The sequence below is a fragment of the Oryctolagus cuniculus genome, chromosome 16, assembly GCF_051225735.1.
Source record: "Oryctolagus cuniculus isolate XC-2025 breed Fujian yellow rabbit chromosome 16, ASM5122573v1, whole genome shotgun sequence".
NCBI classification, from domain to species: Eukaryota; Metazoa; Chordata; class Mammalia; order Lagomorpha; family Leporidae; genus Oryctolagus; species Oryctolagus cuniculus.
Window position 1 is genome coordinate 20,654,146 of NC_142882.1, and position 24,665 is coordinate 20,678,810.

General features: G+C 54.9%; 2 protein-coding genes across 5 annotated transcripts in view; one reads left to right on the forward strand and one right to left on the reverse strand.

The window, feature by feature from the left end:
* The window catches only part of C16H19orf44 (chromosome 16 C19orf44 homolog), a 29,563-nt gene extending 25,702 nt beyond the window's left edge, over positions 1–3,861 (reverse strand). For all 4 annotated transcript variants that reach the window (XR_016223375.1, XM_089316474.1, XM_008249330.5 and 1 more), the window contains exon 1: positions 3,734–3,861. The gene's annotated coding sequence lies outside the window, so the exon portion shown is untranslated. The remainder of the gene's footprint in view (positions 1–3,733) is intronic.
* Positions 3,862–4,003: 142 nt separating this feature from the next.
* CALR3 (calreticulin 3) lies at positions 4,004–19,394 on the forward strand. Its single transcript, XM_002722093.6, has 9 exons — positions 4,004–4,177; positions 4,262–4,363; positions 8,282–8,485; positions 11,512–11,606; positions 12,404–12,592; positions 14,572–14,679; positions 15,095–15,226; positions 17,114–17,206; positions 19,153–19,394. Exons 1-9 carry the CDS (start codon positions 4,087–4,089, stop codon positions 19,297–19,299), a joined length of 1,161 nt encoding a protein of 386 aa, XP_002722139.4. The 5' UTR covers positions 4,004–4,086; the 3' UTR covers positions 19,300–19,394.
* The last annotated feature ends 5,271 nt before the right edge of the window (positions 19,395–24,665 follow it).

A 24,665-nucleotide genomic window follows, 5' to 3' on the forward strand; every position in this document is an offset into this window, starting at 1 on the left:
GTACTTGGGCCCCTGCACCCACGTGGGAGACCTGGAAGAAGCTCCTGGCTCCTGGCTTCAGATCGGCACAGCTCCAGCCGTTGAGGCCATCTGGGGAGTGAACCAGCAGGTGGAAGACCTCTCTCTCTCTCTCTGCCTGTCTGTAACTCTGACTTTCAAATAAATAAATAAATCTTTAAAAATATTTTCCTGTGGCCAGCACCACAGCTCACTAGGCTAATCCTCCGCCTGCAGCACCGGCATCCCAGGTTCTAGTCCCGGTTGGGGCGCCAGATTATGTCCCGGTTGCTCCTCTTCCAGTGCAGCTCTCAGCTGTGGCCCGGGAGTGCAGTGGAGGATGGCCCAAGTGCTTGGGCCCTGCACCCGCATGGGAGACCAGGAGAAACACCTGGCTCCTGGCTTTGGATCAGCATGGTGCACCGGCTGTAGTGGCCATTTGGGGGGTGAACCAATGGAAGGAAGACCTTTCTCTCTGTCTCTCTCTGTCTAACTCTGGCTGTCAATATATATATATATATATATATATATATATATATATATATATATTTTTCCTGCATAACCACAATAAATGATCAAACCTAAAAACAAAACAAATTATATCTACATTTAGTCTGACAAAAAAAAAAAAAAAAACAGAGACCAAGGAGTCCTTTCGCATGCACAGTGCTATAGGGGTCCCGAAGCGCCTGGCTGTGAGTGGGGCTACCCTTTAGCAACTGTTACGGGGACCCCCTGCCTCTGTGGCAGGGCCACAGAGCTCCCCACCGTGCAGACCAAAGACTAATTTTTTTTTAAGAACATAGTCTAGCCATTCCTCTGCTTTACTTTCTGTTTGCAATTCATCACTTCCAAGCCGGTGACCTGGTGCTGGTTAAACCTTGGGAAGAAGACAAAACCAATGGCGCCGGGAGGGTCCCCGCCAAGTGCTCCTGGCCACCAAGACTGCCGACTGCATGAGAACTGATTAAAGGAGTGGCCTCGTTACACCCGAGTGTGCACTGGACCCAAAACTGAACTGCAGAGAAGGACGGAGACGGCGAGGGCTCCACCAGCTGCCTGCCACTCCACTATGACTAACTTTAAAAGGACTGTCATTGCTTCCAGGATCTTTTTTTTTTTTTAAAGATTTATTTATTTATTTGAAAGGCAGAGTTGGAGAGGCAGAGAGAGAGACGACTCCGGTGGGGACCCCTGTGAAGATCCTAGAAGCCAGGCCGGTGCTGCGCTGTAGCAGGTAAAGCCGCCGCCTGCAGTGCCAGCATCCCATATGGGCGCTGGTTCGAGTCCCAGCTGCTCCACTTCCAATCCAGCTCTCTGCTGTGGTCTGGGAAAGCAGTAGAAGATGGCCCAAGTGCTTGGGCCCCTGCACCTGTGTGGGAGACCCGGATGGAGCTCCTGGCTCCTGCCTGGCCCAACCCTGGCCACTGTGGCCATCTGGGGAGTGAACCAGCAGATGGAAGACCTCTCTCTGAGTCTTTCTCTCTTACTGGAACTCTGCCTTTCAAGTAAATAAATAAGTAGCAGACTACTTGTGCTCCTCATCATCTATTCAAGGCCAGATGAACAGGTTTCCTGCCCTGAGCCCTTCAGTTATCCTCAGTCTCCACCAGTGACGTTATAAAACCAGACGATCTCTACAGTGGATCCAAAACAAGTAAAAATTACGGAATCAGGACAAACCCTAGAAATACAGACAGGGACACGAGGCGATTGAACACCTGGGTTGAATGGGTACAATTTTCTATACATGCTGTTACTAAAAGCAGCTGTTACACACGTGGGGCCAGATGGCCACGGGCACGAGTGGTCCCCTTCCCTCTCGCAGGGGACTCTGACCCAGGTGGAAAGGGTTTTGTGCTGTGCGGGGCGACGAGAGTACTCCCAGCCCGTGCCTGGATCCCGAGTGTCTCTGGGGAGTTGAACGGCAAGGATTCAGCTTTAAGCCTACCACGGGCTGCCGTCTCGGGGTATTTGGGAGGGACGAAAGCTCCGGGACCGGCTGCCATTGGGTTGCACAGGGACTTGTGCCTGGTCCAACTGGTGACCCCTTGCAGCCCGGCGTCCTATACCAGGGCTCCTCCACCCATCACGGAGGCTCTCCCAAGAGCTCCCAGAGGAGTCCCTCACACAATGCTGTAGCAAATGGACACAATTTATTAAAAAAAAAAAAAAAAAAAGTCAAGAACTATTAGACCACGTTAATCCCAGAGTATAAAATGGAAATAACACCAAGTAGTATAAAGAAAAAGAGGAGGGATTTGTGAGAAATGATCATGGTGGATATTCCTTTCTTCTTTTTTTTTTAATTTAAGATTTGATTTATTTATTTGAGAGGCAGAGCTACAGAGAGGGAGTGACAGAGAGTTTTCCATCTGCTGGTTCGCTCCCCAAACAACAGCTCTGGCAACGGCCGGAGCTGGGCCAGGAGCTCCATCCGGGTCTCCCACATGAGTGGCAGGAGCCCAAGGACTTGGGCCATCCCTTAGCTGCTCTCCCAGGCGCATCAGCAGGGAGCTGGATGGGAAGCGGAGCAGCCGAGACTCGACCCAGCATCCACAGGGCATGCTGGCGCAAGCCTACTACGCTCCATGGTGTATTTTCGGAAAAGACTTAGCCTTAGCAGCAAGTAGAATTGAGGGTTCGAGACCTGAAGTGGACCAGCCGCTGAGCTTGCCTTGCAAACCCCGCCCCACTTGTTATTTCGGTAACTTTCACAAACTTTGTAATCCGTACACAGAGCTGGTGCCCTGATGACATCACAGCGAAACTCCCCTCCCCCTGATCCTAGATCCGCCCAGCCGCACCCACCCATTCCCCCTCCCTCCCCCACCGAGCACCGCCCCCCAGCTTTCTCAGCCAATCAGGAGCTGGGGGAGGGAGCTGCGCGCCCGCCGGGGCGGGGCCGGCTTCCACCTGCTGGTGGGTGTCCATCAACACCTGTGCGTCTGTGTCCATCCTTGGTTGGTGGTTTCAGGTGGACTGATGGCCCGCAGACTTTTTCAGAATCATAACGGGGGGTGGGCATTGTGGCCTGAGACCCGGATGCTCCACTTCCGATCCAGCTCTCTGCTACGGCCTGGGAAGGCAGTGGAACATGGCCCAAGTCCTGCACCTGCGTGGGAGACCCGGAGGAAGCTCCTGGCTCCTGGCTGCAGCCCGGCCATTGAGGCCATCTGGGGAGCGAACCAGCGGATGGAAGTCCTCTCTCTGTATAACTCTGCCTTTCAAACGAATAAATATTAAAAAAAAAAAAAAAAAAAAAAAGACGGAGAATCCTGACGCACCTGCAGGCGCCAGACGCAAAGCCCCCTACCCCGTAACCGTCAGATTCCGTTCGTAAGAAATGTCCCTGAATAACAAATGTGCCTAAATAACGAACCTAGAGATTCCGAAAGCGGGCCGGGGGCCGGGGCGCACCGGGACCGCAGGCGATTTCAGGAGGAATAAAAAAAAAAAAAAAAAAAAAAAAGTTGTAAAGTTGGCGTGTGGGGACGGGGGCACCACTCCGGCAGATAAAACACACCCTCATAAAGTTGCCAAAAAACAGACACCAGCCTGGTAAACCACAGACGCCGGTCTCTCCCGCCTTGGCGCCATCGGCACCGCATCCAGCCCCTGACCGGGAGCCTGAGGTGAGGCGCCGCCACACCAGCCCAGCCCTGAGGGGCGCCGCATTCCCCCGCAGCCCCTCTTAGGGAGCCAGCCCTGCAGCCGCCCCACCATTCCCGCTCACCTCCTCCCTCGCTGTCCATCCGCCGAGGCCCCGGGGCTGCAGCACCCGGGTCAGACTGAGGCCCAAGGGTCCGTTGCCCCGGGTAACCGCGCCAGAGTGGAAGGGACTACATTTCCCGAAGGACGCCGCGCGCCGCTGACCAATGACGCTCCAGGTGACCATCGCGATGCATCATGGGAGTAGTAGTTCTGCGGGCAGGCCCCGCGTGCTTTGCGCGCCCGGGACCAATGGTGGCCTCGGTGTCACAATCGCGAATTGTGACGGGAGTTGTAGTTTCGGGAACCTAGCCTGGCCAGCCGCAGAGACCGCCGGGAGCGAGGGGGCGGTTACAGGGAGTGGGCGCGCACGTTTCCATGGCCGGGGCTCGAGTCCACTTCTGGGCTATTTGCGTGCTGCGGGTGGCGCTGGCCACCGTCTACTTCCAGGAGGAATTTCTAGACGGAGGTGAAGGGCCGACGGTCCCGCACTCTTCCCCGGGACCCGGATGAACGAGTTCCTGCTGTAACCCGTGTTGTTTCCCCTCTGCAGAACGCTGGCGCAACCGATGGGTGCAGTCCACCAATAATTCCCAATTTGGGCATTTTAGACTCTCGTCGGGGAAGTTTTATGGTCATAAAGAAAAAGACAAAGGTTAGTGTAGCGTCAGGGAGTGGGGGGCCACCTCGTAGCGACGGTGTCCAGGTAGGTTGGGGGGGTCACATCCGGGGGGCTTTGGCTCGGGGAGGCCAGCACCGTGTGCTGCCTGTTGCAAGTAGCTGCGGTCCGAAAGCAGGAGCTTAAAAAATAATAATAAAAAGTCTTCCCACGGGGGTGGTGCGGTGGCAAGGGACCCAACTGCTTGGGTCATCTCCGGGTCTGCATTAGCAGGAAGTGGGGTCCAGAGTTGGGTCCCAACCGCCTAGACCCCATGCCCACCCCACGCCGCCCCTCAATAAGTTTGTTTTTGAGTTGGAGGCATCGAGGAGACCCAGTGAAGGAACCGGTCATCCAAGGACCAGGGCACCCAGGCGCAGCACACGGCCTTGTTCTCTTGTAGGGTTTTGAGGGGGCCCATCCCCCCATCAGGGTCTCTGCACCGCTGGCCCACCCCCGCCCCATTCCTGACACGCGTGATCCCAAGGACCGGCCTCCACCCTGGCTTCTTGGGGCTGATCTGTCGTCTTGGTGCACAGCCAACGAGCTGGGAATGGTTTGGGACATTTTGGTATAGGCGGGGGAGAAGAGGAAAGGTGGGTGGTGGTTTATAACCCATAAAAATGATGGAAAAGTCGACGAAATACGGGCGAGGTTGAGACAGGAACCGAATGGCCCAGGAGGTCGCAGATATGTTCGCTCTCTGGCCTTGGAGAAAACGTTTGTGGGCCCTTGGATGTAGGGTTGGAGAGGGAAGGAGGCAGCAGGTGCATGTTGGCTAAGGAGCACCAAGATGGAAGGTTCTAGCGCCCCCACCGCACCGCGGGGTGGTCCACACTTCACCGTAGCCTCTTACAAGGTTTATGGGTAAATAAAAGGAGGCTCTCAAAGACGCCAAACCTAAAGTAACCACAAAGAGATAGAAACACTAATAATTCTGGTTTGATCTATACATGGCTGGTGCCGCGGCTCAGTAGGCTAATCCTCCACCTTGTGGCGCCAGCACACCAAGTTCTAGTCCTGGTCGGGGCGCTGGATTCTGTCCCGGTTGCCCCTCTTCCAGGCCAGCTCTCTGCTGTGGCCCGGGAGTGCAGTGGAGGATGGCCCAAGTGCTTGGGCCCTGCACCCCATGGGAGACCAGGAGAAGCACCTGGCTCCTGCCTTCGGATCAGCGTGGTGCGCCAGCCGCAGTGGCCATTGGAGGGTGAACCAACGGCAAAGGAAGACCTTTCTCTCTTTCTCTCTCACTGTCCACTCTGCCTGTCAAAAACAAACAAACATGGTGTATACGTTTAATAGAATTATCATACTGTGCTCTATAAACACTCAAACTTGGTTCACCCCCCCCCCCCGATTATTTTTTTGCTGTTGAAGGAGCTGGGGATGTCAACCTGATTTGCCCACTGAGCTCTGTGTACAGAGACGGAGTGTTGCACTGTACCCCATAAATGGACAGTCGATAATAAAAGTCAGCTTTCCCGCCTGCCACTTAACCTCCTGACAAGGTCCTGCTGCCTCTGCCTGTGTGTGCATTGTTTCCTGAGACCCATGTTCCCCCCACGAGTGCTGTATGAGAGAAAGGAGACACAGGAAATGTGTTGTTTGATAGAGTTCATTGGAGTGTCGCCCAACCCCCTCTGACACGTCCGCACCGGTTCCCAGCCCGGAATCCGGGGAATCTGCCTGTCCCTCGTCCTGTCAGCACATTGTCTGCTGTGAGCAGACCCAGGCAGGGCAATGGGGAGACGGGCTGCTACCCCCTTCACCTGTGTCCTGGGACCACAGGTTGGAAGCGGTGAAGGAAGAGACAAGAGGTGGGAGGTTGCGGAAGAGGGGTGGCGGTGAAGGGTGAAGAGGCAAAGAGGCAGAGAATCAGATGGCCTTAGGGGTTACTGGGAGGTGGGGGTAAGGTAGGGTAGGGGCACTGACATTCTCTGAGCAAAAGATGTGAGAGTGGGGGACCAGCCGTGAGTTCAGCCTCAGACACACTGGGTGCCAATGCCAAGTTCATTTATGATGTCAGAGCGGGGGAGATGGCCAGGATGGCTGTGTCTTCACATTGGCCAGCGCCAATGGAAGGATCGGAACCAAGAACGGGACTTCCAGTGTGAGATGGATCGCGTGCCCAAGAGGACGGTGTCTCCATACAGAGGTCACCCGTGGGGACGCCTGCTGGCCATCCGTGCCATGCAGCGGGTGTGTGCCCTGCTGGTGACGTGCTCATCCCCTGTGTGCCTCTGGTATGAGATGGAACCAGACAGAATGTACCGTTGTTTGTGTTCAGCTCAATTGTGTATTCCCACCCCCTTAGACTGTGTCTTTGCCATTTAGAGTTGAAGTGCTTTTGTCTGTTAAATACAGAAAAACACAAGAAATAGGAACCCCGTGGAATCGGGCAGCTGTGGCGTGCCTGTTGTGTCTTGTGTCAGTACGTTGTAGGCACCACATCGAGACAGGAACAGTCAGCCTGTTAGGAGCGGTAGATTCTGGGAACCCCTGGGCATACCAAAATCTCCAAGCCCAAGTCCCCTATACGAGGGTGCTTCAAAAAGTTCACGGAAAAGTGAAATTTAAAACAAGCTTATGGAGCCGGCACTGTGGCATAGCAGGGAAAGCTGCCGCCTGCAGTGCCGGCATCCCATATGGGTGCTGGTTCGAGTCCCGGCTGCTCCACTTCCCGTCCAACTCTCTGCTGTGGCCTGGGAAAGCAGTAGAAGATGGTCCATGTGCTTGGGCCCCTGTACTCGCATGGGAGACCCAGATGGAGATCTTGGCTTCAGAGTTATAGAGAGAGAAGGAGAGGCACAGAGAGAGAGAGAGAGGTCTTCCATCTGCTGGTTCACTCCCCAATTGGCCATAGTGGCCAGGGAGCCTGGAGTGTGGACCTCCATCCAGGTCTCTCAGGTGGATGGTAGGGATCTGAGTACCTGAGCTTTCTTCCGCTGCTCTCCCAGGTGCATTAGCAGGGAGCTGGATCAGAAGTGGAGCAGCTGGGACTCGAATCTGCGCTCATATGGTATGCCAGTGTGGCAGGCAATGGTTTAACCTTTACCACAACTCTGGCCCCTTCCCATGAACTTTTTGAAGACCTATCATGTGCATGGATTTCAAGTGTCTTTTTTTTTTTTTTTTTGCCCTAAAATAGACTTAATTCCAGCTTCTACAACCTTTTTTTTTTTTTTTTTTTTTTTTTTTTTTTTTTTGACAGGCAGAGTGGACAGTGAGAGAGAGAGACAGAGAGAAAGGTCTTCCTTTTGCCGTTGGTTCACCCTCCAATGGCCGCCGCGGCCGGCGCGCCGCGGCCGGCGCGCTGCGGCCGGCGCACCGCGCTGATCCGATGGCAGGAGCCAGGATCCAGGTGCTTTTCCTGGTCTCCCATGGGGTGCAGGGCCCAAGCACCTGGGCCATCCTCCACTGCACTCCCTGGCCACAGCAGAGGGCTGGCCTGGAAGAGGGGCAACCGGGACAGAATCCGGCGCCCCGACCGGGACTAGAACCCGGTGTGCCGGCGCCGCTAGGCGGAGGATTAGCCTAGTGAGCCGCGGCGCCGGCCCCTTCTACAACCTTTTTTAAATCCCCTCCTATATATATATATATAAAAAGGCATAGTGTTTGTGTAGAACCTGCACACATCCTGTATACTCCATTTCTAGACGACTTAGCATCCCGTGCAAATCCTGTGTAAGTAGTTGTCACGCTGTGGTGTGCAGGAAGTAGTGACCAGAAAGAGAAGCACTGTCCACGCGGAGGGCAGGTTCTCTTCCAGTGTCTGCAAGCCACGGTTGTGGGCTCTGTGGCCGCGGCACCACCCACGGTTGGGCGGATGGCATGCTGGGCGGTGGGGAGGACGAGGGGAGGAAGAGGCTGAGCCCAGAGCATCCTTCCTCCTCCCTCATGGGTGCTTTCCGTTGCAAGGTCTGCAGACCACTCAGAATGGCCGCTACTACGCCATCTCGGCCCGCTTCAAGCCCTTCAGCAACAAGGGGCGGACCCTGGTCATTCAGTACACGGTGAAACACGAGCAGAAGATGGACTGCGGTGGGGGCTACGTGAAGATCTTCCCAGCAGACGTGGACCAGAAGAACCTGAGCGGAAAGTCCCAGTACTATATTATGTTTGGTGAGTTCGGAGAGCGTGGCGCCGCCTACCTGGCGACCGGAAACCCCTCCTCCATTGCTGGCTCAGTCCCCACATGGCATCAGTCGCCAGGCTTGGGCAGGGCTGAAGCCAGGAGCCTGGAGCTCCATCCAAGTCGGCCCACAACCCATGTTTGCATGCCCCTGTGAACTGGGATCAATTCGTGCATTTTTTTTTTTAAAGATGTATTTATTTGTTTGAAAGTCAGAGTTACACAGAGAGAGAAGAGAGGCAGAGAGAGAGAGAGAGAGAGAGAGAGAGACAGAGGTCTTCCATTTGCTGGTTCACTCCCCAGATGGCCACAATGGCTGGAGCTGCGCCGATCTGAAGCCAGGAGCCAGTGGCTTCTTCCGGGTCTCCCATGCGGGTGCAGGGGTCCAAGCACTTGGGCCATCTTCTACTGCTTTCTCAGGCCATAGCAGAGAACTGGATCGGAAGTGGAGCAGCCGGGACTTGAACCGGTGCCCATATGGGATGCCAGCACTGTAGGCAGTGGCTTTACCTGCTGTGCCACAGTGCCGGTCCCCAAAATAATTTTTTAAAAAGTCTTAAAACCATAAGAAAGATCTGAAAGTTCCTAGAAATGTATACTACAGGAAGCATCAATTTCTAAAATGTTCTGCACCAAAATAAAATTCTTTTAATTCCCCTCCCATAAACTTTTTAAAGTACCCACAGAAATCGCATATTATCTGCGTCATCTGAAAGGCAAAGCAACATACTTTTTAATAAGAAGATTAAATTTTCTGTATTATTTCTGTTTGTAACTCAGAGTCAGTGCTGTTTTACTCAAACTGACCCTCTCACTGTTAGAACAATTCCCTCTGATATGTCAGCACCAGCCTTTTTAAAAATATGTATTTGGAAGACGGAGATCAATGTCCCAACCACCGATTCACTCCCCAAATGCCTGCAGCAGCCATGGCTGGGCCAGGCTGAAGCCAGGAGCCTGGGACTTGATCTGGGTCTCCCACGTGGGTGGCGGGGAGACAGAGGTCTTCCACCTGCTCTTTGCCTCCACCAGTGCCCGCGCAAGCCTGGGCTAGACCAGCCTGACACCAGGAGCCTGGAACCCAATGCAGGTCTCCCTTGTGAGTGACAGGGACCCAAGTACTTGAGCCATCAGTTGTTGCCTTCCTAGGTGCACATTAGCAGGAAGCTGGATCAACAGTGGAGTACCTGGGACTCGAACCAGGCACTCAAAGGTGCGGTGATGACTTAACCAAAGTCACTTACCCAAGTGGTGACTTAACCAAAACTGCCCTAAATGCCCTCACCTGCTCACCTGGAGAGATAAGTTTTAGAGGTCCCTGCTAAGGGGGGGGGGGCTTCCATTTGTAGTCTCAAGTGGTGCCTAAAACCCCAGGAAGTGGGTAACACAACCCCCATTTGGTAAATAAGGAAGCTGAGGCTCAGAGACATTAAACCCCCAGCCCAAAGTTGAGTCAGCCCGGATCCCGTCTCTGTCCACCGGTTCTCCTTCCAGAAGTCCGTTACAGGCATGAATATCTTGTCGTTACTGCTAGAGGAGGATGCCATGACTTTCTGGTTACTTCTGGGTGTGTTCTTCCACTGAAGTAAACATTCAAAGCATGTCAGGAAATTCTGACCATGTTTGCGGGAAAAAATATATCGACCGTCTCAATCCTGAGAAAGTAGCATTTTTATACAAGTAGTTTGTGTGCCCTAGCTGTGGTTTAAAAAAAAAAAAAAAATGAACTGGATAAGCAAAGAGGCTCTTGGAGAGCCCAGCTGGGAGACAGACCCGGGGAGCCTCGCCCGTCCCACAAAGGGCCATTTCCAAGTTCATGTAGCATTCACTCTGGAGAAACCAGAAATCGTGATGGGTTTGCCCCCACAGAGTCCCCACGGGCAGTGCAGATCGTCCACAGCAGAAACACCCGGATGCGTTAGCACATTCTTAAGACGTTAGGTCAGAACAGCTAAAGCGGGACAGTTCCAGACTCTCAGGAGGCTTCGTGAATGTTCCAGACGCCTCCTAGAAGCCTTGCCTGGCCCACTCAGAGCCCTGACGTCTTTTCTCCGACCCAGAGTGTCCTGGAACTGTCTGTTTCCAGAGTGACTGAGACTTGACACCTGGCAAGTGCCACTTTAAACATCCTTATCATTTGAATGGAACTCTCTAGAATCCAGGGGTGGGGAACCTTTTTCTCTGCCAATGGCTGTTTGGATATTTAGAACATCATTCGTGGGCCTTACAAAATGATCAACTTAAAAGTTAGCCTGCAAAAAGAAAAAAGAAAAAAAAAAGTTAGCCTGCTCTAGATGTATTGAATTCCAAGTTCCGGGTCAGACAGAATGACTTTTGAGAGCGTTGTATGGTGTGGTTGATCAGAATGTATGTACTGAACATGGCTTCTCTTTAGCTTATCATTTGAGGTTATTAAGAACAGACAAGGGCTGGTGTTGTGGGCACAGGAGGTTAAATCTCCGCTTGCTACATACACTGGCATCGCATACCAGCATGCCGGTTTGAGTCCTGGCTGTTCTGCTTCCAAACTGGTTTCCTGCTGATGTGCCTCGGACCTGGATGGAGTTCCTGGCTCCTGGCTTCAGCCTGGCACAGCCTGGGCCATTTAACCCATTTGGGGAATGAATCGGCCAATGGCAGGTGTCTCTTCCCCCTACCATGTGCTAGTTCATTCATTCCCCAAATGCCTACAATATCTAGGGCTGGGCCAGGGCCAAAGCCAGGAGCCAGGAACTCAATCCAGGTCCCCCATGTGTGTGGGAGGGGCCCAGCTCTTTGAGCCATCACCCCTGCTTGCTAGGTCTGTGTTAGCCAGGAGCAGACCTGGGTGTGGAACCCAGGCCCTCCAGTGTGGGATGCGAGTATCTCACCGGCCAGGCTGACGGGCTCAACCCTTCCACAGACTTTTTAAAAGATCCCTGTGTAGAAAACACAGGTTCGTGCGGGGGTGTGGGATGACATTCTGCAGCGACGTATCACGGAAAGAAATTGAGAGCAGCTCATATTTGTTTTGTAGGACCCGATATTTGTGGATTTGATATTAAGAAAGTTCATGTTATTTTATATTTCAAGAATCAGTATCACGCAAACAAGAAATCAATCAGATGCAAGGTAACTGTTCTCCGATTCCAGTGAGTAATGGATTGCGTTAACTCTTGCCTGTTGGTAACTAAGTTTAGAGAAAATCGTTTTGAGCTCTAAATATTTAACTGAGCCTAGGCTGGGTCTTAGCAAACAAAACTCTTGTTCCTTGTGTCCCACTGCCCGGGTCTATTCCACAGTTGTCCACCCTGCCAGGTTTTAAATCCTGCAAGGAGGCCATAGTCATTTTTTTTCCTGCGAGCTATGCCATCCTACTAAAATCTGCCCCCAAAGAGTTCCAGTAGGATAGTCGCATTTCAGCCACAGCCATCGGCAGCAGAGAATGAAATATTTTTGGGACGAGGAAAACATTCTGTAGAAATGAGATAATCCTTAAAACATCAGAACATTCTAGAATGGGAATAGTTCCTTTTTAAAAAAAAAAAAAAGATGTAATTATTTATTTGGAAGGCAGAGTTACAAAGAGAGAGGGAGAGACAGAAAGAGAGAGAGAGAGCTTCTATCCATTGGTTCATTTCCTAAATGGCTGCAACAGCCAGGGCTGAGTCAGGATGAAGCCGGAAGCCAGGAGCTCCATCCGGGTCTCTCACTTGTGTGGCAGGGTCCCAGGCACTTGGGCCATCTGCTGCTGCTTTTCCAGGGGCGTCTGCAAGGAGATGGAGGGAAGAGGAGCAGCCGGGACGCGAACCGGTGCCCCTGTGGGATGCCGGCACTGCAGGGGGCGGTTTTACCCGCTACCCCACAGCGCCGGCCCCCTGTGTTGAAACATCATTGTTCTGCCCTCTTCCTCCCCTAACCCCGGGCAGGTAGACGGCTTCACACACCTCTACGCTCTGGTTTTAAGACCAGATCTCTCGTACGAAGTGAAAATCGACGGCCAAGTAATTGAGTCGGGAAGCATCGAGTACGACTGGAATTTGACGTCACTGAAGAAGATGGCGAAGTCCTCGGCAGAGCCCGAAGACTGGAGTCAGGTCAAAGAAGAAAAGGCCCAGGTACGGAATCTTCCTGGACGGCCCTGGCCGGTGGCTCAGGTTAAGGGAACAAGAGCCCCGTAGCTGTGACCCGGCGATATCGTAGCAGAGGTCCACCCCAGGGCACCGGCTAGCCCTGGATGAGCGTGTTTCCCAGACTTCCCAGACAAATGGACCTGAGCAAGGCCGTCCCTGTGTCACTGACTGAAGCACTTGGGGGAATTTCTTTCCTAAAGTTCAAGGTTGGGGGGCCAGCATGGCTGGGTTCTGGTGAGGGCCCTCCTCCGGGCTGCAGATGGCCGCCCCCTCGCTGTCCCCGAGACCAGGAGAGCTCTCTGGGGTCCCTTCTGTGAAGGCGCGATCCCCCCCCCCCCCCAGATATACTCAGCTCCCTCACCTCACACCGTCACACCGAGGCGGGGGCTTCGAGGGGGCCACATTCAGATCACTGCGGTCTGTTGTGCAGTTGTGTGTGGTGTGTGCGTGTGTGTATGTGTAAAAGCATCCAGTCGTGGAAGCTACCCAGCAGGCCCTACATCAATCTTGGAAGGTCTCGTCATTGCCCAGCCTCTCTCTCTGGAACAGTTCCCGTGTGACCGTGACCTTAAAGACAGACTTCCCGTAACCTGAGTGGAAGTCTGTGTATAGCCGCTCCTCCTGCCAGTACTTTTGGCTCTGTCATTTTATTTCTAAAAAGTTTTTAAGGTTTGTTTGTTTGAAAGGCAGAGTGACAGAGAGAGAGAGAGAGACAGAGAGAGACAGAGAGAGAGAGAGAGATCTTCTGTCCAGTGGTTCATTCCCCAAATGGCCACAATGGCTGGAGTCAGGCCGGCCCAAAGCCAGGAGCCAGGAGCTCCATCCAGGTCTCCCACATGGGTGCAGGGGCCCAAGCTGTCGCTGCCTTTCCCATGCATTGGCAGGGAGCTGGCTTGGAAGCAAAGCTCAGGTATGGATGGTGATGCTGCAGGCAGCAGCCTAACCCACTGCGCCACAACACCAGCCCTGCCCTGGCATTTTCAGCTTAGCCATTCGCTCTGGCTTTTCATCCTGCTGTTCCACTCAGAACTGGGGGAAATGCTGAAATCACCACACAGAGGGTCGGGGAGAAAAATCTGCCAATCCGTTGCTGCCCCGAGTCCTTGGTAGATTGACTGATGGACTTTAGAGGGAGAGAGGGAGCTCCCGTCCCTTAGTTCACTCCCCAGATGCCCAGAATGGCTGAGGCTGGGCCCAGGGCTGAAGCCAAGAGCTGAGACGCAATCCGGGTCTCGCACGGGGCGGCAGGAACCCAGACAGCTGAGCCGTCTGCTGCGTTGCCGAGTCTGCCTTGGCAGGAAGCCAGACCCAGGACTCAAGCCGATACGGGCCGTGGGTATCTTAACCACTAGGCCAAACGCCTGCCCTGCCCCCTTTGGTGGGTTTGGGAACCTCAAGTGTTTTTGGCCCTGGGGCCTGGGCTGTGGCATAGCTGGTGAAGCCACTGCCTGCAGTGCCGGCATCCCTTTTGGGTGCAGGTTCGAGTCCCGGCTGCTCCACTTCTGCTCCAGCTCCCTGCTGATACACCTAGGAAAGCAGCAAAAGATGGCCCCAGTGCTTGGGCCCCTGCACCCACGTGGGAGACCCAAATGTGGCTTCTGCCCCTGGCTTTGGCCTGGCCCCCATCCCTGCCTGTTAGCATCTGAGAATTTCCTGTCTCAGATGTGAACCTCTGACTTTTTAAAAAGACTTATTTATTTATTTGAAAAGCTGAGTGACAGAGCATGAGGCATAGAGAGATCTTCTATCTGCTAGTTCATTCACTAAATGCCCACAACAGCAGGAGCCCCCCCAGGTCTCCCACATAGGTGGCAGGGTACGCAGGTACTTGCATGAGCCATCTGACCCACTGCCTTCCCAGGAGCATTAGCAGGACTCTGGACTAGAAGTGGAGTCGCGGGGACCGGCCGTGCCACCACCCCCACCGCACCCTGACTGGTCTTGCCTTTTCCGCATCTTTGAAGGACTGGGAGAAGCATTTTTTGGACGCTGGCGCCAGTGAACCAAGCGACTGGAACAGTGAGCTGGATGGGGACTGGCAGGCGCCAATGCTCCAGAAGCCTCCCTACCAGGTGGGCCCCATCTTCCTTCCCATGATGCCCTGGGGTGACCTTGGGCTGCCCCCCCAAGGTGGGCTGCACCATCCTTCCCATGATGCCCTGGGGTGACCTTGGGCTGCCCCCCTAGGTGGGCTGCACCATCCTTCCCATGATGCCCTGGGGTGACCTTGGGCTGCCCCCCCAAGGTGGGCTACACCATCCTTCCCATGATGCCCTGGGATGACCTTGGGCCGCCCCCCCACGTGGGCCATGTCATCCTTCCCACGATGCCCTGGGATGATCTTGGGCCGCCCCCCCACGTGGGCCGTGTCGTCCTTCCCACGATGCCCTGGGATGACCTTGGGCCGTCCTCTCCCTCTCCCCGGCCCTCCTTCCGGGACCACCACATGCAGCGTCAGCGTCATGGTCATGGTCATGGTCGTTGCAGGACGGCCTGAAGCCAGAGGGCATCGACAAGCACGTCTGGCTGTACCAGAAGATGAGGGGCACCAGCTCCCTGATGGAGTACGACCTCTCGGAGTTTGAGAACATCGGCGCCATCGGACTGGAGCTCTGGCAGGTCACTCGGTGTCTCAGTCCACTTTCTCTGGCTAGGACAGTGCACCCACACGGCAGGCTATGCGGTGGAAAGACGTGTGTTGACGCTGAAGTCCGGGATCAGCTGGCCTCGCGGGTGTGGTCCCTGGTTAGAGCCTTCTGGCTGCATCACAGCTTGGTGAATGGCGTCCCATAGCAAGAGCACAAGCAGAGGGCGCATGGTGAGACGGGACTAAGAGACCAGGAGCAGAGGGCGCGTGGTGAGACGGGGCTAAGGGACCAGGAGCAGAGGGCGCGTGGTGAGACAGGACTAAGGGACCAGGAGCGGAGGGCGCGTGGTGAGACGGGGAGCCAGGGACCAGGAGCAGAGAGCGCGTGGTGAGACGAGACTAAGGGACCGGGAGTGGAGGGCGTGTGGTGAGACGGGAATAAGGGACCAGGAGCGGAGGGCGTGTGGTGAGACGGGGAGCCAGGGACCAGGAGCGGAGGGCACGTGGTGAGACGGGACTAAGGGACCAGGAGCAGAGAGCGCGTGGTGAGACGGGACTAAGGGACCAGGAGCAGAGGGACAGGACTAAGAGACCAGGAGCGGAGGGCACGTGGTGAGACAGGACTAAGGGACCGGGAGCAGAGGGACAGGACTAAGAGACCAGGAGCGGAGGGCACGTGGTGAGACAGGACTAAGGGACCGGGAGCAGAGGGACAGGACTAAGAGACCAGGAGCGGAGGGCACGTGGTGAGACAGGACTAAGGGACCGGGAGCAGAGAGCGCGTGGTGAGACGGGACTAAGGGACCGGGAGCAGAGAGCGCGTGGTGAGATGGAGAGCCAGGTACCAGGAGCAGAGAGCACGTGGTGAGACGGGACTAAGGGACCAGGAGCAGAGAGACAGGACTAAAGAGACCAGGAGTGGAGGGCGCGTGGTGAGATGGGACTAAGGGACCAGGAGCGGAGGGCGCGTGGTGAGACGGGACTAAGGGACAGGGAGTGGAGGGCGCGTGGTGAGACGGGGCTAAGGGACCAGGAGCAGAGAGACAGGACTAAGGGACCAGGAGCGGAGGGCGCGTGGTGAGACGAGACACCAGGGACCTCTCTTTCAGAACCACCTGTTCCTGGGGTAACAAACTGATTTCCAGGATTCTTGATGCATTCCCTCCAGACAGCATTAATCCACTCCTGAGAGTAGAGTCCCAGACAGCATTAATCCACTCCTGAGAGTCAAGTCCCATGATGTAACCACCTCCCACTGGGCCCTACCTCTTCAAGGTCCCACCACTTCAGCAGTACTGCCACGGGGACCAAGGTGCCAAGATCAAGACCTTTGGGGGAAGAAAACACATTGAAAACATAGTGTTGACTATAACTTTGCTAGACTCTGAACTTCAGCCTGAACTTGTACATTAATGCTGTTCCCTGAGCACTTGCTGGGTGCCAGGTACCCTTACCTGAACCCTGGAGGTAGAACCGCGGTTTGTTTTTTAAAACAGATTGGTTCATTGATTTATCTGAAGGCAGAGTCCAGATGAGAGAGGGGGAGACAGAGATCTTCCAAGTACTGATGAGTGGCAGGAGCCAGTCACTTGAGCCAGGACTGCCGCCTCCCAGGGTGTGCAGTAGCAGGAAGCAGGAGTCAGGAGCTGGAGCTGGACTCTGCACCCAGGCCCTCTCAGGTGGACACAGGTATGTGAGCCACGAGGCCCAATACCTACCCATCAGGAGTTTTTAAATGCTCTTGGTGCTCAAAGTGTGTGGCCACGTTTGACAGTCGGTGTCCCAGAATATTCTAGAAATGGGGTCAGTACTGTCTGCTGTTGTGAGCCAGTCCGTGTTAGAGTGCTGAGTAAACAGACGGCTGAAGTGGAACGCTGTCACACACCTCACGTCGACAACACAGGCCTCTCCCCGTGCAGGTGAGGTCCGGCACCATCTTTGACAACTTCCTGATCACAGATGATGAAGAGTACGCTGAGAATTTTGGCAAGGCCACCTGGGGCGAAACCAAGGTACGCCGTCCAGGAGTCACTTTTCTTGTTACGCATTTACCTCCTGTGAATCTCGTCCTTCGTGCATTGATCCAAACTGCTTCACACACACACACACACACACATTCACACACATACACACACACACATACACATACATGCAACACATACACACATGCCTGCGTACACACATACATATACACACAACACACATGCACATACACACAACATACACACATACATACACATGCACACCCAACACACACAGACAACACACACACCCACACAACGCATACACAGGCATATGACACATATAACACACGTACATACATGCACACACATGTACACATATGTACACATGCATACACACATACACATACACACACGTAGCAGCACCCTAGAAGCTCCCCTGTAGCCCTCCAAGTCAGTATTCACCCTGATCAGCCACAACAGCAAACACTGTTCGACCCTACAGATCAGTCTCACCTGTTTTCATTTGTCCGCGAGGCAGAGAGCTCCTCTCCGCTTGGTCCCTCGCAGATCCCCTCAGTGGCTGGGGAAGGGCCAGGGCCAGAGCCGGGAGAAGGAGCTCAGTGTGTGGCCCCCATGTGGGAGGCAGGGCCCCAGTTCCCTGCGTCACCTGCTGCCTCCCGGGGTCTGCATCAGCAGGGAGCCGGGGGCAGGCTCCAGAACCAGGCGTCACATGCAGGCACACCAGCGTGGGGTGCGGATATCCTAACTGCTGAGTCCACCCTCAAATCACCTCTTGTGATAACTCCCATGAACAGAACAGCTGACATTTGCTGTTTTAGCGGGAGCGGTGAGAATCATCCACGTTTGTTCTTACTCCGAGAACATTCCAGAATGTGTGTGTCCATTCTCTCTGGGGGGCTCCCAGTGTGGAACCCTACAAATATGGCTGCTAATGAGCAGTGTTGTCCTGTAGTCCCCCTGTTACCCAAGAAGGCCCAAGGATGCCTGAAACCACAAACACACACTGGGAAATCCGAACAGGTGGTTTTCCCTAGACATACATACCCATGAGAAAGTCTAATTTATAAAGTAAGCACAGTAAGAGAGGAACAAGAACTAATGATAAAATAGAACAATTGGAAACTATATACTGTTGTAAAGGTCATTTTAAAAGGAAGAATTGTTTATTTCTGGATTTTCCATTGACAATTCTTTAGTTGACCAAGGTAGCTAAAACTGTGGGAAGGGCAAGACTTCTGTGTCTTTCAGGGAAGGCGAGCCCAGGAGTGAAGATCCTGGTTTCCCAGGATCTGATGTAGACACACAGTTCTCAGTGGGATTGTCCTATTCTGTGTTCCCCTCTGCATCCAACCAGAGTTTCCTTGTGCCACATGCTTTTATTTATTTATTTTCATCTTATTTGAAAAGCAGAAAGAGAGAGATCCCCTACCTTCTATCCACCGGTTTACTCCCCAAATGTACACACAGCCAGGGCTGAGCCAGTCCAAAGCCAGGAGCCTAGAATTCTTGCAGGTCACCCACGTGGGTGGCAGGGACCAAGCGTGTGAGCCAACACCTGCTGCCTCCCAGGGTGCACGTTAGTAGGAAGCTGTTGTGGCTGTAATGGCCAGGGCTGGGCCAGGCCAAAGCCAGGAGCCAGGGGCTTCTTCTGATCTCCCACTTGGTGCAGGGGCCCAAGGACCACGGCCATCTTCTGCTGCTTTCCCAGGCCATAGCAGAGAGCTGGATCAGAAGTGGAGCAGCTGGGACTCGATATGTCCATATGGGATGCCAGTGCTTCAGACCAGGGCTTTAACCCGCTGTGCCACAGCGCAGGCCCCTGTATGCAGTAACAGGTTATAAGTTCCAGGCCTCAGGGGCTCAGCGGCCTGCCCATGGTGATGCAGAAGCTTCTAGAAGGCAAGCATTCAGCCTCCAGTACCCAGAATCCCCTGCTGCTGCTGCCTGTTTGTGTTTTGTTTCCTTTCCTCCAGGGACCAGAGAGGGAGATGGATGCCATTCAGGCCAAGGAGGAAGTGAAGAAGGCTCGGGAGGAAGACGAGGAGGAACTCCTGGCAGGAAGGTTTCAAGGGCGGGAGAGTCACTTCAGTCGATTCCACCAGCAGCATAATGAGCTCTGACCAGTCGCCCGCCTCGTAGGGAAAGGTGCCTGGTAAACAAAAAACCCCTTGTTCCTGCTTGGACACATTTAAAGGTTCAAATGTCTGCATGGTAATCTGTCTTAATTTTCTTTAAAAATTCGTCCCCTGCTTCTCGGTGAGGTTGGCCAGGTTTTCCCCAGTGACACCCGCTCTGCAGGCCACCCCCACCCACTCCCCACTCCCTACGCTCCCAGCAAGGAATCTGAGTGCCGGAAGTGGGGGACCAGCAGGGGTCCGGCCGTGAGCACAGCGCTGCCCTAGCGTTTTGATAACATTAAGGCTGGTCAAACATATTTTGCAAAACAAGAAAAACCCCAAAAAACAATTTCTCTGGGTTGTAACTCAGATGGGAAACTGTTCCTTAACTTCTTTGGGTTGTAACCCAGTAATAACAGAAGGGAAACTCTTCCAGCTGTGAAGCCTCTGGGCCACGCCATTTCCAGGGCCCTGAGCGGAGCGTTGGTTGCTCAGGGAACGCAGGGCTGTGCGCAGGCATCTGATGTGTGACAAGGTGACACTGTCAGCAGCCTTGCTGGACCGAGTCCCAGCTGACCCAGCTCCCTGCTCCTGCTCCTGGTGATGACCCGACGCCTGGGACCAAGCCGGCTGAAGTCAGGAGCCCGGAGCTCATTCTGAGTCTGCCACGTGGGCGACAGGAGCCCAGTTACTGAGCCGCCCTCGCTGCCTCCCAGGGCCTAGCTTAGCAAGAAGCTGGAGCCAGGAGCCAGAGCTGGATCGAACCCAGGCGTCCCCACGCGGGATGTGGGTGTCCCACACCCCTGGACTAGGCGGCCATCCTCCTTGGTCTTTTTAAAGAAACCACTTTCACATCCAAATCTGTGTTGAAAACCATCAGATTTAACAACAACAGAAATTTGGGGTCCAGCGCTCTTAGACGTCAGATGAATAAATCAGATTTTTTTTTTTTTTTTTTGACAGGCAGAGTGCATAGTGAGAGACAGAGAGAAAGGTCTTCCTTTTGCCGTTGGTTTACCCTCCAATGGCCGCCACGGCTGGTGCACTGCGGCCGGCGCACACGCTGATCTGAAAGGAGGAACCAGGTACTTATCCTGGTCTCCCATGGGGTGCAGGGCCCAAGCACCTGGGCCATCCTCCACTGCACTCCCGGGCCACAGCAGAGAGCTGGCCTGGAAGAGGGGCAACCGGGACAGAATCCGGCGCCCCGACCGGGACTAGAACCTGGTGTGCCAGCGCCGCTAGGCGGAGGATTAGCCTAGTGAGCCGCGGCACCGGCCTTAAATCAGAATTTATAATTTATCTAAATTACACTACAGACTAAGAGAGATGAGGGACTCGAAGTGGCCACCCAGGAAGTAAAGTTCCAGCCAGTTCTGTCCTCGCGTTGGTGGAAGCTGGCCGAGCATTCGTCACGGCCTGACTGCCGTGAGAACTGGAGACGGCCCTGAGGCTGGCACGCGGCACAGCGGCTTAGACTGCTGCTGGCACACCTGGCGAGCGTCCGCGTCGGAGTGCTGGTTTCAGACCTGGCTGCTCCGCCTCTGCTCCAGCTCCCGGCTACTCCACCTCCAACCCGGCTTCCCTGCTAATGCGCCCGGGAGACAACAGGGGATGGCCCACGTGGGAGACCCGGATGGAGCTCCAGGCCCCCGGCTTCAGCCTGGCCCAGTCCTGGCCGTTGCAGGCGTTCGGGGAGTGAACCAGCAGATCGAAACTCTGTCTGTCTCTTTATGTCACTCATTGCGCAGGGCCACAAGCCACGAGGGAAGCAGTCAGTAACCACCCACGGGAAGTGGCTGCTTTGCTTGTCAGTGCGAATGGGACAGCCTCCATTGTCCCAGAAAATCCTCACGGACAGCTGTGCCCCAGATGAGGTCTGACTCTTTTTTTTTTTTTAACAGATTTATTTTATCTATTTGAAAGGCAGAGTTACAGAGATAAGGAAAAAACAGAGAAAGAGAGATCTTCCATCTGCTGGTTCACTCCCCAAATGCCTGCAATGGCCAGGGCTGGGCCAGGCTGAAACCAGGAGCCAGGAGCTCCATCTGGGTCTCCCACGCAGGTGCAGGGGCCCAAGGACTTGGGCCATCTTCTGCTGCCTTCCCAGGCCACAGCAGAGAGCTGGATCAAGTGGAGCAGCTGGGGCTGGATCCGGTACCCATGTGGGATGCCGGTGTCATAGGCAACAGCTTTACCAGCTACACGACAATGTAGGACATTTTCTTTATTAAAGTGGTCACATGTCCTGACTAGCCACCATGTTGGGCAGAGCAGCTCTGGAGCCACACAGGAGAGGCCCCAGGACAGTGGGTCCCTAGCCAGTGTGGTGGTAGCCTCGGCCACTGGGACCATGCCCCTGGCCCTGTGGGACTCACACACTTCTCAGAGCCTATTTGCAGTCCAGACAATGGCCACCTTTCTCTCTCTTTTTACATAATGAAATCTGTATTTTTTTTTTTTAAGATTTATTTATTTATTTAAAAGGCAGAGTTAGAGAGAGAGACAGAAAGAGAGGTCATCCATCTGCTGGTTCACTCTCCAGATGGCCACAACAGCCAGAGCTGTGCCAATCCAAAGCCAGGAGCCAGGAGCTTCTTCCAGGACTCCCACATGGGTGCAGGGGCCCAAGCACTTGTGCCATCTTCCACTGCTTTCCCAGGCGCATGAGCAGAGAGCGGGATCGGAAGTGGAGCAGCCGGGACTCGAACCAGTGCCCCTATGGGATGCCGGCACTGCAGGCGGTGGCTTTACCCGCTCCGCCACAGCGCCGGCTCTGGCCTCCCCTCTTTCAGTTCCTGCTGCAGGCGCTGGAAGCCTGCACACTCCACTTCCAGACACCCTTGCCCACTGGTTTCCTACCATGCTCTGTGAGAGGGAGTTGGAGGTGGGGAGGAGACTTTTTCTCAGGCCTCTGCCTTAGGTGGCAGCCACGGCGGCGGCAGCGAGTTCAGCGGCAGTGGTGGAAGCTGCGTGGCTGACTTGGTGTCCGGTTCCCGTCCTCACTGCACCAGTGGCTGTGGGTGGTGGCTGACACCTTTTGTCCTTTTGATCTTTCAGCCTTAGAGGAGCTAAGCACCTCCTATACTCACTAATCTTCAAGTAACCTTCCCTTCCCCATTTGTTCGTCCAGTTTGTCTGCCTTAATAATCCCCCCTATTCAGTTTCCTCTGTTTGAAATACATAGAATGGGACCAGCGAGGTGGCGCAGCAGGTTAAACGCTGCCTGTGGTGCCAGCATCCCACGTGAGTGCTGGTTCAAGCCCTGGCGGCTTCACCTCCAACGCAGCTCCACGCTGGTGAGCCTGGAAAAGCAGTGGAAGGTGGACTAAGTGCTTGGGCCCCTGCCACCCACGTGGGAGACCCGGATGGAGCTCCAGGCACCTGGCTTCAACCTGGCCCAGCCCTGGCTGTTGCGGGCATTTGGGGAGTGAACCAGCAGATGGAAGATCTTTCTTTATCTGCCTCTGTCTCTCTGTAACTCTGCTTTCAAATAAATAATCTTAAAAAAAAAATCTGGAATGACTTCCTCTTGCTTCATGGAAGACTGAGAAAGGCCACAAGGAGGTTAAAAGCCTCCATCAGGGGCCGGTGCTGTGGCGTAGCAAGTAAAGCTGCCGCCCGCAGTGCCAGCATCCCATATGGACGTCGGTTCGAGTCCTGGCAGCTCCACTTCCGATCCAGCTCTCTGCTATGGCCTGGGCAAGCAGTGGAAGATGGCCCAAGTGCTTGGGCCCCTGTACCCACGTGGAAGACCTGGAAGAAGCTCCTGGTTCCTGGTTTTGGACTGGCCCAGCTCAAGCTTTTTGTGGCCATTTGGGGAGTGAACCAGCGGATGGAAGACCTCTCTCTCTCTCTCTCTCTGCCTCTACCTTTTGAATAAATAATAAATAAATTTAAATAAAAGAACGCCTCCATCATCCCTATCTGACCCACCTCTGCGTCTTTGCGGCTGGGTCCCCCACTTACTTCCGTTCCCCCTCCTTTTGGCCCACCATGTCCAGCGTCTGACCATGCTTCCCAGGTCTCTGGAAGCTTCCCATGGCTCCTCACACAGGGGGGTCCAGCCTGAGCCCCTCTGCCAGCTCCCTGCTCCTGAGCCCCCCTTGCCCCCCACCATCCCTGCACACACACTGAAATTTTGTGTCGTGTATTTGCAGGTCTCCTCCGTAGCACCTATCACTGTACCTCTGTTTCCTCGTGGGGCTATCCTGCTTGGTGAACGTCTGTTTCCCTCCTGTAGGCCAAGTGCTCTTCAAAACAGCACTAGCAGCTTCAGCATGGGGGGGGGGGTTGTAAGCAAAGCCAGAATGGGGGTGGGCCTTACGGCACAAGATTGAACCACTGCTTGGGTACCTGTCCCATATCGGATCGGATCTGGTTTGAGTCCTGGCTGCTCCATGCTCTAATCCAGCTTCCTGAGAGGCAGCAGATGATGGACCAGGTACCTGGGCCCCTGCCACACGTGTGGGAGACCCGGATGGAGTTCCAGGCCCCTGGCTTCCGCCTGACCCAGCCCCAGCTGGTGTGGCCATTTGGGGGATGTGACCCTGCAGATGGAGGGTGGGCTCGCTCTCTCTCTCTCTCCCCACTCTGTAATTCTGACTTCCAAATAAAAAAAATCTTAACCCCAGTCTGTGTTTGACAAGCCCTGTGGGTGGCTCTGACACTGCTCTACAGTAGGGGTGGAGCTTATCTGCCCCTGGTCCACCTCTGGAGCATCCGTGCAAAGGCCGGGCGGCAGGCAGGCTGAGTTGCAGAAGCTAATGGGAGCAGGGGCCGCACCTCTTCCATCTGCAGGCTTTCTGGCTTTCCCCGCAGAGGCTTGGGAAGGGAAGAGGAGGCCCAGCTTCTGGAGGAAGCCCGCGCCTCTGTGGCCACTGTGGCCACTGTGGCCAGTGCCCAGGGCCTAGCTTCCCTCCCCACCCTGCCTGTAGAGGTTGCCCTGGGGTGGTGGGGGCTTTCCTGCTGCCCAGGGCTGGGCAGTGAGAGGTCTCAGAGAAGGGAGGCTGGCTCAGGGACCGGGCCGAGACCGCGCGCGCACACACAGCCACTGCTACTCCACAAAGGGGTGAGGGTCCCTTCGCCGGGTGGGCGACAAGCGTCTCCCAGAACACTGCGCGCTTGCCAGGCGCACGGGGCGGGGCGCAACGGCATCCCCTGGGCAGAGAGCCCGGGAGCCGCGAGGAGCTGGAATCACGACCCAACACGGCAGGCTGGGGCAGTGGGCAGCCGTCTCGGCAGTCAGCAAGTGGACAGGAAAAAGCACGCGACTCTCAGGGGGCGGTCCCAGGGCCAACCCCCCATCAGGACCCCGCCCCCGGACCCGGCTGCGCACGCGCACTACTGCCCGCGGCCCCGCTTGCGCC

Excerpts from the sequence above, each read along its gene's own strand:
- CALR3 (XM_002722093.6), top strand. The coding sequence starts at position 4,087 with ATGGCCGGGGCTCGAGTCCACTTCTGGGCTATTTGCGTGCTGCGGGTG. Across the intron at positions 11,607-12,403 it reads AGAAATCAATCAGATGCAAG|GTAGACGGCTTCACACACCT; the intron begins GTAACTGTTCTC and ends AACCCCGGGCAG. Across the intron at positions 14,680-15,094 it reads TCCAGAAGCCTCCCTACCAG|GACGGCCTGAAGCCAGAGGG; the intron begins GTGGGCCCCATC and ends TGGTCGTTGCAG.